The 13,037-nt window shown below is 39.6% G+C and overlaps 1 protein-coding gene across 1 annotated transcript; it reads right to left on the reverse strand.

Annotated features, from left to right (window-relative positions):
* Positions 1-1,321: 1,321 nt before the first annotated feature.
* Positions 1,322-3,844, reverse strand: Usp26 (ubiquitin specific peptidase 26). Its single transcript, XM_051141906.1, has one exon. It carries the CDS (start codon positions 3,842-3,844, stop codon positions 1,322-1,324), a length of 2,523 nt encoding a protein of 840 aa, XP_050997863.1.
* Between the last annotated feature and the right edge of the window lie 9,193 nt (positions 3,845-13,037).

Consider the following 13,037-nt stretch of genomic DNA (forward strand, 5'->3'; position numbering starts at 1 on the left):
TTTTCCTCTGGCTCAAATCCTCAGTGGTACTGTGGTATTTGCCATGTTTCTGACTCTGATGGAGAGTTGAAAACAGCAGCTGAGGAGCTGGCACTGGAGCCAAGACAGAATCAGAAAATCAGAGGCCTTATGTAAGCCAGGGACCTAGAACAAGAGGGCTGTAGTCAATGAGTAGTTAACCAGAGTATCCTTTGGGAAAGGATATCCAGTGAGGAGAAACAATCAAAGGCAAAGCATATGGTTTAGTTTGGTGATAAGGAAGCAGGATGCATTCTACAAAGAGTTCTACAAAGTCACAACCAAGCAGTATCAGAAAGCCAATGTTACCACTAGGACACCCAACAGGCCCTCAGTTGCTCTTCTCTGGTGAGCTGATGCATGCAATGTGCCAACTATTCCAAACAGATCATGCTGGAAAAAGGAGAATACAGTCACCCTAGTGAACATGCAAAGATCCTTCAGTGTTAATTCCAGAGGTGGATTGATTTTCTTTTCCTAATAAGCAAATAGTCCAATGTTAATTCCAGAGGTGGACTGATTTTCTTTTCCTAATAAGCAAATAGTCCAGTTAAAGAGAAGCCCAGAAAAGACAGATACCAGAAAGCGGACTCAACAGAATCATAGCCTATTTTGATCAAGGCCTAGGTCAGAAAACGGTCATCAAAGAACACTGTTCAGTCTTAATGAAATCAACTTAAAATGAATAAAACGGAAAAGTGGCCCACCCCACCTTTTTGTACTTTTCCAACTTCTGCAGAGATAAAATGTTCTGTTCTCTCTTCTTTCCAGGATCCACCATTTTGTGACATCCACTGTAACAAAGCCAGGAGGGGATGAGGATACTAAACCATTTCAAATGGAGAGAGAGCAAGAATGCTCAGGTAACAGTGCTAAGCAGATTTGTCTGAACTGTGGTGTGCCTGGCACCTGTGCTTTTTTTCTGCTTATGTAAAAGCTTTTTCATTATAACCTATTATGGTGATCATGCAAGAAAGAAAACATAAATGAGACCAAATGTACCTTTTACTGGAATGCAAGCAAAACAAGGAATTTTTATCAATATAAAGGCAACTTTGTGTTAGGCAACTTCCATAGTGAATACTGAAAAATTCACTATCAATGATAAATTTTGAGGCAAAAAAAAAAAAAAAATACAAAAGGTAGAGTTCCAGTCTTGTATCAGAGAAGAACATTCATTAGCATTAGCTCTAACTATCCCATTGATGTGGTCAAGTGTGGAAAGGAGACCTCTAGGTAGATGTTTGTTGACATGTTGGTCCTTCTCTATCCAGGTAAGTAAAGGAGGCATATGCTCCTCTTATTACTGCTTCGACTGAGCTCCTCTTGCCAAGAGCTCTTCAAAGATATCATTATGCATGTAAAAGAAGACATACCCAGTGGAAGACCTAGCCTTCTGTACAAAGTCCTCATGTATACTTGTCACCTGCTGATCATTGTAAGAGAACCAACACCGCTTTCTGAAGTCAAAGGCATCACTGATATAGTGACCTCCATCGGGACTGCTCCCAATATGGTTGATAATACTAATGAGCCTGTAAATGGTTTTGTCTTTTGGATTAGAATTTTGTGGCCCAACCTTGCCTATGGGCCTTGTCTTCTTATCAAAAACATCTTTGTTTCCTGGGGTTTTCCTGGAATCTGGGGAGGCTGGTGAACCCCGACTGGAACTCTGGGTGTGGGACTTTTTAGGTTTCCTGAGGTTCTCTGGCTGTTCCTGGAAGCTTGGTTTAGAATGGCTTTGAGTAAGTGCCTTTATGGAGGGCTGCTTCTCACTTCTGTCTTCATTACATTTCAGGGCCTGTTGGTGCTTTTGGGATTTTTTCTGAATTCTCACGTCATTTTTAGTAGCCTCACTGGTACTACCGGAATCTAAATTACTACCTGTATTGTCTTGGCCATGTTCCTTGATTTTTTTCATCTTATTTGTCAATTCTGACCTAACTATATTTGATGTGGCACCTTCCCTCAGATCTTCCTGCTGTTCTCTCTTTACATTTTGTGATTCTGACTCCTTGTCTGATCTGACACTTACAGTTGGGAAACCCTCAGATCTTGAGGCCATCACTGAATTATATGGCATACTGAGTATTTCAAAACCTAACTCTTCAAGGGGTTTTAGTAAGTCAATATCCTTAGCATGTGAATTGCTGCCAAGAGGCTGAGGTAGTTTTGTGTTTTTGTTACAATGATGAGATAGCCTTAAATATTTGGAAGCGATGACATGTTGCTCATCTTTCTTCATTACCCAGGACTCATCAACACTATAGCGTTTCAGATGAATAATCATAACCCTAGGTAGGCAGCTAAACTTGTGCAATGCAATAGATTTGTTGTGCATGCACCTTTCACATCTATGCTCAAGCTCCTCTGCACTAAGGAAAAGATCCAAACTGGTTTGGATAGACAATCTGTGGTCTTTCACTCTTTGAGGAATGTTGATAGAGATATAACTATTTGGTTCTCGTTTGAAAACAGTCAGGCCACAGTCTTTACAAAAAATAGAGCTAATCAATTCAAAATCAAAATTACTGGCAACAGGACAAACAGGCATTCTGTCAATAGCAGCATGGTTAGCAAAAATCTCTCTAAGTAAATTATTTCCCCCATATTCCCCTTCAGATTGCCATATTAGGGCTAATCTTTGTATGGTCTCCTTCAACTGAACTAAACAGAGACTTAAAAACTCATGTGCGTCATTCTGCCAGTGAGCAGTGAGTATTCCAAATACTGGGAGGGCTTTTATAATACTCTTAAGTAACTTCTTCCTAGATGTCATGCTGTAAATGTCTTTCAAAACAAGCAGTTGCATCAAGTGCATGTTAAAACTATCTCTGGGAGGTTTAACCCATGGGAAACCCTGGTTGAATAAATCATTAACAAACAGTGGAACTGAGCATAGAGATTGTACTACCACATTTATATAACAGCTGTTTCCCACATTAGGCAGACCTTGCCGTGTTTTCTCTGGGTTCAGTAAGACCATCTTCATATACTCGTGCCACTCTACACCTTCCTCAATATAGTATGGTTCCAGCAGAAATGGTGAGAACAATTGTTCAAGGAGATCATTAATATTTTGAACATCAAAGTCAAGTTCATTAGTATACTCGGTCACAGATGGCAATTCAAATCCTGTCTTACTCCTTTCTGCCTCTCCTAAACCCGTTTCTTTCTCTTTATCGTTACATAAAAACGCCACTAACTTTGTCTCAAATTCCTCCCTACTGCCCTTCGGGGTATTCTCTATTCCCTTCCTTTCTGAATGGTGTGAAGCCTTTTTCTTCTTTACAAGTTGGTTCTCTAATAACTCTGCTCTCTTAGGTGTGGCTGATGAGGATGAAGGCAATGGCAACTCACTCGGCACGGCTGTTTTACGTTCTTTGGTGGTCTCACGGTATTTACTGATTGCTTCTGAATGCACTTTCAGTGGGGAAGAGCCACCCAACTCCTGTGTGCTTGTGCTAGGACCACCAGATCGACCCTTATCATTCCTCCTGGCAGCTAGAAGACTATCTTGATAGACTTTGTCTAGGAATCTCTTCAGTTGTTTGGCATCTGTGGTGGTTAGTTTCTCAACAAACAAGAAATTGTTATTTTGAAAAGTTAAATATAGGTAATTCTGGTCTTCACCAAAGGTTCTAAGGACCACATTTTTAATATTATCCTGTAGTTGCAACGGCTTAACTTTTCCAGTACTGAAATATAGAATAAGTTTAGCTTCCATTTTTCCTATCAATGTTTCAATGAATGCCCTTCTTGATTTAGACATTCCTGCCTTTGCACTCCACATTTGAACTTCAGCATTTATCAATATGGGATCCATATTTTTGTTTTTCTTTGCAAATAAATCACATGTATCTTAGATTATTAACAAGCTTGAAGCTTCAATTTGTTTCTCAAGTTCACCTAAGGAAATGACAAAGAAATAGAATGTTATTTTTATGTACAATGCCTACTTTTTAGAAAATTGATTTATTTTTATTTTTTGTACATTGGTGTTTTGCCTGCAGAAAGTGCCATATCCTCTGGAATTAGAGCTACAGGCAGTTGTGAGCTACCATGTGGGTCTTGAAAGTTGAACCCAGGTCCTCTAAAAGAGCAGCCAGTGTTCTTAACCTCTGAGCCTACAGGCCCCACAATGGCTATTTTTTTGTTTTGTTTTGTTTTGTTTGTTTTTCAAGACATGGATTCTCTGTGTATCCCTGGATATCTTGGACTGACTTTGTACACTAGGCTGGCCTGGAAGTCACAGAGATCCACCGGCCTCTGCCTCTCAAGTGCTGGGATAAAAGGCATGCACCACCAAGCCCACCTAACTATTTTTACTGTTGGCTTTATACTAAATAGTCCTCATGTTCTGGTTATCTAGCCCTTTGGTGACTTTAGAGAAAACCAGAACCTTTGAGAAAAATTCATGGCCTTAAGAGGACAGAAATCATGATTACTGATGTACAACCGTGATAAAAAAAAATAATCCAAAAAAAGTTCCTTCAGTTATGAGAGACGTGCTCATATAAGATCCAAACTCCATTCCTCTACACTAAATCTCCTCTTCACTGCAATATTAGATTTTATTCTGATTGAATTTCAACTTTCCAATGGAAATCATGAAACCCTTAGAAGACCTTTATAAGACATACCTAAAAAGCATACTGAACAGTATCTTGGATATATGTATATAGTATGCTAATCTTCCTGTCACAGAATGACTTCACATGGAAACCAAAATAAATGTCTAAGCAAATAGAAGCCCTTACCCCACATGCAAATGGACAGCCCTTGGTGTATAGAGGAATTCATATATGGGATACAGAAATTCATCTACCTCCCTCCAAATCCAGTCGGATCCCCTTCTTTCACTTGGCACTGAGGAACCTCCACACATTTTACTCTTCATTGCAAAAGTAAAAAAAGAACAACTCTCTAACCATCAACTATAGGCTAAGATGATTTCTGTAGCCAGCTCTGCAAATGTACTCAAGTTAGTTCTCTCTAGTTAAACCCAGTGGGGAAGCTAGGATATGGCTAAGTGTTACAGCATATGCTTAGAATGCAAAAAGTCCAGAGTCAATCCTGAGAACAGAAAGTAATTTTTACAAAACCAGTGCAGAAGGATCAGAGTAATCTGGGGGGAAATTTGTATTAATATTATTAGTCAGCAGTACAAGCATTTACATCAGAAAACCTGCTCAATAATTCACTGGAAGTTGTGTTTTCTCCCAAATACTTAATATTTGTCCTTAGTCTTGCCTATGCTGTTGTTAGCTAACTCAGTAAACTGTCTTTATGAATATCAAGGAAGACTTCTGCTTAATCTGTGCTCAAATGACAAACAATTGAAAATTGGTAGTACACAATAAAGTAGTTGTGCCAATCCATATATAAAAGTATACATATGCAACCAAGTGAAATAATTACTATTTATCATGGTGGAAATGGTTCCATAAAAGCATTCAGGTATCACATCAAATTTAAGTTCTCAAGATTTTGGGGGGTTGGGGTTGGGGTGGGGAGGTTCAAAACAGGGTTTTCTCTATGTAGACTCGTTGTCCACTAAGTAGACTAGAACAGCCTTGAATACAGAGATCTACCTGCTTCTGCCTCCTGAGTGCTGGGATTAAAGGTATGTGCAGCACCACAACTAACTTAAAACTCTCTTGATTCTGTACAGTTCACTGTACTACTGTGAATGCTAAATAAGGCTTTAAACAATTTTCCCTCCATAAAAGTCCTAATTGGTCTTTATTTTGTTTACACCTACAACCTAAGAACTATTTCCTATCCATATTCAGAATTTCTATAATCCCAGATCAGTCTGTACACACACACACACACACACACACACACGTGCGCGCGCACACACACACATACACAGACAGAGTCAAAAGTCAGGAAAGAGTACAGGGAGTACAAGTTCCAGGCAGTCTGACCTATAAAGAAAATACCACCCTCCCAAAATTTAATTTCTTTTCTTTCTAATGACAGTCACAATAATATAATATCATTTTGGCATTTCTACTCTCTGTATTCAAAACCAGTTAGGAGCTAGGTATACTGCTGTGGGTCTTTAATCCCAACACTTTGGAGGAAGAGGCAGGCAGATCTCTACAAGTTTGAGTCTAGCCCAGTCTACACAATGAGTTCCAGGACAGCCAGGGGTGCACAGAGAGAACATATCTCAAACAAAAAGCAGGAGATGTGCTTATAAAACTGTACCTGCATTTTTCAACATTTCCTTGAAGTTTGACATACATTTCATTACTAAATAAAGAAAACTTTAAGCTCACTGATTTGAAAAACCAAGACCAAGGACCCTCCTTGTTGGCAGACAGGCGAGCTGCCTAAGCCCTGCTACCTCTGCAGAACATGCTAAACTTAAATTCTCTTCTTCATTCTGTCTCATGACTCAAAGCAGTCAAAGCTTCCTTTAGGCATGTTTAAAATATTTTAAACTATATAAGTGAGTATATACCGTTTGTCTCTTTTTGCTTCTGGGTGAACTCACGCATTATGATAATTTCTAGATCAATCCATTTGTCCACAAATTTCGGGAATTCCTTGTTTTTAAGAGCTGAGTAGTATTCCATAGTGTAAATGTACCACAGTTTCTTAGTCCATTCTTCTACTGAGGGACATTTAGGTTGTTTCCATATTCTGGCTATTATGTATAAAGCAGCTATGCACTTATATCAAAACACTAGTCCAAGGGATACGTACCATGAAAAACTTTACTTTCCAAGAAAGTGGGTCAGAGGAGAGGACATCCTATTGAGACTTTAGGCGAGAGTAACATGGAAGAATAGGGAAATAGTAGGACCCACAGGGTCCTGGAAACCTACAAGAAGAACTTTATGACAGGCAGATGTGGGTCCTGGGGTCCTCCTCAAACTAAGGCACCAGCCAAGGAGAATATAGGCAGTAAACTTCGAACCCCTACCAAGACCTAGCCGACGAACATGATATTCTCCACCGTTGAGTGGAGAGTGAGATCTGACTCTCACAGGAACCCTGGTGCCCCTTCTCTGACCACGTCCCCTGGACAGGGAGGCCTGGCGGCACTCAGAGGAAGGATAGCAAGTTACCAAGAAGAGACTCGATGTTCTAAGAGCATATATAGGGGGAGGAGGTCTCCCTCAATCACAGACATAGGGGAGGGGAAAAGGGGGGAAGCGGGAGGGAGGGAAGAGTGGGAGGAAACAGGGGAAGGGCTAACAATCGAGATGTAATATGAATAAATTAATAAAAAATGTAAAAAAATTTTAAACTAAAGAGTACTGATTCTCAGAGTCAATCCCCGCTCTCTGACTCTGACATGAACTCTGGAGCCCCATATTTGACCACTTCCCCTTGGTGGGGAGGCCTGGTAGCACTCAGAGAAAGAATAAGAAGGTTACCAAGATGAGACTTGATAGGCTGTGACCATATGGAGGAGGAGGTCCCCTTCTGTCACACACCTAGGGGATGGGAATAGGGTGAAAGAGGGAGGGAGGGAGGAATGGGAGGAGACAAGCAAGGAGATAATAATTGAGATGTAATCTGAATAAATTAATTAAAAAGTACTGATTCTCCAAGAGCCACTATGTGCGTATTCTATGAAGTTGAAAGTAAGCTTCACTATAGTGCTATTTCTCTTCCCAGATAGCCTTAAACTGGAATAAAAGCCTACAATGATAACTGTATGTCAAAGTTATGAAAACCTATGAGCTTTTATCTCATTTTGTATAAACTAAAACACTCCAGGTTTGATTGATCTGATACTAGCACAATATATTAGGCTATCTGATGCTCTCAAAACATGGTAAAAACTTACAAAACTGCACTACTTCTGTCAGGTTTTGAGGAGTGACCTATGATAGCCAGAAGTTGGCCACAGGCTTTTTACAAAGCTCCAGTAGAAATGTCTATTTCATTGTCAATTTACTAGTTCTCCATTGAGCTATACTTCACATTATGGTATCTTGAAAATACATTCAATGCTGGACACTACAACCAGTTCTCTAAGGAAATAAAGGATATAAATATTCAACGTATATTTGGGCATGGTGGCACACACCTGTACTCCAAGTACTCGGTGAGGCAGAGGCAGGCATGTCTCTGTGAGTTTGAGGCCAGCCTGGTCTACAAAGTGAGTCCAGGACAGCCAAGGCTACATGGAGAAACCCTGTCTTGAAAAATAAAACAAAAAAAGGAAACTAGGTGCAGAAAATATGGCTCAGCAGTTAAGGATGCTTGGTATCAAGTTTGATAACCTGAGCTTTATCTTTGGGATCCACATGGTAGGAGAGAAAGGACTTCCCCAACAAATTATATATGTATATATTTGTGTGTGTATATATATATACATATATGTGTGTGTGTGTGATCACCTGTAATAAAATTAGTGTGTGTGTGTGAGAGAGAGAGAGACAGAGAGACAGAGACAGAGAGAGAGAGACAGAGAGACAGAGAGAGACAGAGAGACAGAGACAGAGAGACAGAGACAGAGAGAGAGAAGAAAGCAACTAGATAGAATTATTATCTTTCAGTTGCTCTGATAAAGTGGTTATGCTTTAAGATAATAAACAGCTATATTTTTATGCAGAGGGATCTACAAATCAGGTGTGGTGGCTTATACCTGTAACCATAACACTTGGGAGACTGGGGCAGAAGGACTGCCACATGTTGAAGGTCATCCTTTGCTACATAGTCAGTTTCAAACTTGTCTGAGATATATATATTGAGATTCTGACTCAAAAACTCCAAAATTATAAAGAAGAGAATCATAGTCTGGAGGAAGATATACAAACCCTAGAAGGTTGTCTTCACTCAATGAGTATGAAAAAGTATTGTTTGTCTGTTCTCTTTCACTGACCTGAGTACACTAATCATCTGTAATAAAATCAAGTACTTGTTTATCTCAGTAAGTAGGTTAAGGTTAATATGTAGAAGGTGGTGTGGCAGAGATGTTAAATTTGAATTACTTCATTTCACATTTTTTTCTTTTATCCTATGCTGGGAACTGAACTTAAGACCTCACATATGCCAAGCATGTGCTCAATCACTGAACTATACTCCCAGAGCTCAGAACATTCAGAAAACATTTGAGATAAGACGGAAAAAATATAGCTAGTATACGCTAAGAAACCCTGCTTAGCTACCCCACTGGATGGAAATAATGAATGATCTAAAAGGTAGTGAGTGACCTAACCATGCTATACAATGAGTAGAAATAAGAAAAATAGTATGTTTGCCACTGCAGTTTATAATAAAGTTCTGGCTCTCTCTAATGAGCCCAAGCAAAACCTCTGAAAATGAAAACAACTTCAACTTGCATTTATTTTAAATTATGAGTATCTAAGTGGATTTAGGAAAAAGCAGTGGCATTATCAGATTCTGTTGAATGTACTGAAAGATGATCATCCAAGACGTCTTTGAGGACTCGTTCTATGAAATGTTGATTCTAGATACAATATAATTAATGAGTGCATATAATGAATAAAGCACATTGGATTTCCAAAGACAAACCAAATAAAAGGCTTCCTCCAACAATAGCTTACTTAGTGTGCCTTAAATCTGAACTTGAAAAGTACGTGAATATGCTGGGTTTGGTAAATGAGGAAGGGCAGTCTCAAAAGCTTATGAGCATTTTCAAAAGTAGCTACGCATTCATTCATTCCTTACATACAAACTTATAGAATGCTAGAAAGCACTCCATTTTTGGTTGTGAGCCTAGTCTTTAATGACTGAGCCATCTCTCCAGCCCCTGGAAAGCACTCTATAGTTGTCAGTATTCAATATTATAAAGAAATATAAAATCTAGGCTCTTATAAAACTCATTATAGCAGAGTTGAAATTTTTATGGATAGGGCTAGGGACACAGCTTAACAGTAGAGTGCTTGTCTAGCATATGCAAGGCCTGGGGTCAGTAGCTAGCACCTAAAATCCAAGAAAACTACACACACACACACACACACACACACACACACACACACACATATCAGGATGGAAGATGGAGGTAATTATCAAAGACTAGATGGTAGTGGTGGACAAGCTTACTTGGCTAACTGTATGCTACACAAACATGATCTGATTTAATCTCCACATACAAAAGCATAATGGTGCCTACTTCCAATTTCAACAGTGAGGGAAAGACGGATCTCCCAGGGCTTGCTTGCCAGGAGGCCTGGCCTACTTAATAAGCCCTATGCTCCTGAGAGATGCTGTCTCAACAGAGAAGGCAGGCAGCATTTGAAGAGCAATATTCAAAGTTAACCTCCATTTATAAATACACAACACACATATATGGATAGACACGTGCCTGTGTATACACAAATACACACATACTTTCGAGGGGAGTAACCCCCTTAAGAAAAGAGAAAGGGAAACAGAAAAACTACGCTCATGGTAATGGGGATGGGGTTGCTTCAAACTTGTGAGGGCTTGGTAGTGATGATATGGTAGAGTCTATGTTCCAGATAGGAGAAAGTAAACAAAATTTCCTTTCAGGCAGAACTGTGAAGACATGTGGAGAGAAAGAAGGTCTGAAGGCTTTGTAAAAGAGCAGGAGGGCAAAAGGATTGGTAACCTTGTTAAAGCAGTTCCAAGCCCAAACCTCAGGGCAGCCTTGGGCTCATGATCATGAATGTATGATGGGACCAATCATGACAGTGTAGTTTTTCCAGCTACGATAGGTGTCTAGTTTTCTTGATGTAACATAAAATAGTAAGAACTTTGATTTTTAACTTTTTGGAAGATTCTTCTTATTCCAATGTAAACATGTAAGGGGGGGGGAGGCAGAGCTATGAAAGTATAAAAAGGGAGTGATCATAAATATGAGTTCTTAAAATGATGAAATGATGCTGTTGTAGAAATGGCTCAGCAGGTAAGAATACTTAGTGCTTTTATAAAGGGTACCCAGTTCAGTTCTCAGCACTCATGTCAGGTGGCTTACAGCTGATGCTAACTCTAGCTCCAGGGGATATGATGCCATCATGTTCTGGGGACACCTGCACCTATGTACACATAGCTACATACATAGATATGCACACCAAGATATACATAAAAATGAAAATAAAATAAATCTTTGAAAGGAAAGTGACATGGGGACAGAGGATTAAAATACAGAAAAATGTCAGACTGAGGCATGGCTCACTTAGTAAGTAGACTTCCTGCCATGCTTTACAGTAAGTTCAATCTCCCAAGCCACATTAGGTAAAGAGAGAGCTAATGCTCAGAGCTGTCCTGACATGTGCAGTGAGATGCATGTGCTCACACATCCACACATATATAAAATATATGAAATGTAGTAAAAATATTAAAATACAGATAGGGCCATGCTCCATGAAATACTGAGGGTTTGGTAGTAACACTAGGTAAGCAAGACAGTGTCTTTTTTCAGTAGCTATAATTCTGCCTCCTGCTTCTAAGCAGCTACCAACAGCTTAAAATACTTTCCCTTTCTTTTGTGTTTTTCTTTGCATACTCAATCTGTCCCCCCAAGATGGAACCAAGCAATGAGAATGGAGGACAAAGTTGAATGTTAGGTGTATGTGCATTGAGTTGAAAGCAGGCAGGATCAGGTACAGGGGGTGGACAAGTGAGGGCTGATGGAAGGAGAGAAGAAAACACCCTCTTCTTTTTTCTATTCTTCCAAGTCTGGGTTAAAGGTCAACCCATCAAGAGACACTCTTGCCTCTAGAGCATTAGCAATTAAATCCAGTCATTTCCTTTGTTCCCAGCCTCAGTGTGCATAACTTTTCAAAATTAATGGATCAAGGCAGACTTTCTTTTGCCCTGTCCAGTTTAAAGGTACATCTCTATACTCAGCAAACGTCCAAGTCATTGTGTGGCAGAGAAATGCCATTACTTCACCTCTTCACATACACTGCAAATAAATCTCTCCATAGGAGGCCCTGACGAAAATGGGAAGAATGCTCTAAACTAGCAAATTGATCCCATGAACTATTTAAGCTTTGAAGCCTTTCTTAGAGACAGATTTGGCAGACCATGTTTTTTATTCTTTTAAAATGATTGTTAGTGCTACTAGTAAGACAAAGCTGAAAACAATTCATAGATCATTTTTCAAATGTTAAATATGATTATTTTATTAAAGGGTGCTCTCTCATGAGAAAACATGTATTTATTATACAGCACGAAAGGAATTCTTGACATTAATTCTCTTTCCCTGCTGTAACCCATCTTAGTATTTTGTAAACCCTGCTGCTAACTATTGCATTTGTTTATTCACTTACTAACCAAAATATGTAATCATATTTAGTCAATTATAGCGTCAACTAGAGACCAGACCAAGAAATAAAGCAGTAAAATACTCCTGCTCTCAAACATGTTATAGGACAGATAATACAAACAATAGCAGTACAAGGCAATGTATTAAGTAAACGCCAATTTGTGTGTTACCCCAGAGTCTGTGTGTTTTCTGCCATGCCAACTTCTCACAGTATTATCTCTCTTTTTGTATTGTTTAAGTGGGGAGGTTGGAACTGCTTGTGTATGTGTATGTGTAGAGGACAAAGGTCCACCTTGAGTGTTGTTTCTCAGGAGACACCTACCTTCCACTGTGTTCTTAAAATTTTATTATTTTATGTGCTTTGTCTATGAGCATGTCTGTTCATCACATGTGTGCCTAGTACCCACGGAGGCCAGGAAAAGTGTTGGTTTCCCCTGGACTAGAGTTGTGCAGTTTTGAGATTACCATACAGGTGCATCAAATCAAATACAAGTCACCCAGAAGAGGAGCCAGTGCTCTTGGGTGTTAAGCCATCTCTCCAGGCCTGTTTTTGGTTTTGAGACAGGGTTCCACTATGTATGTCTAGCTGACCTGGAACTCACTATATAAACCAGGTGGGCCTCAAACTTAGAGCAGTGCCCTGGCCATTGACTCTAGAGTGCTGGGATTTAATATATGTGCAACTATCCCTGGTTTCTATCTTGTATTTAAGACACGGTTGTTCACGGGGATAGGTGGTTCACTACACTAGGTTGGCTGGCCCATGAGATCCCAGGGGTCTTTCTGTCTC

This window comes from Acomys russatus, chromosome X (genome assembly GCF_903995435.1).
Source record: "Acomys russatus chromosome X, mAcoRus1.1, whole genome shotgun sequence".
NCBI lineage: Eukaryota > Metazoa > Chordata > Mammalia > Rodentia > Muridae > Acomys > Acomys russatus.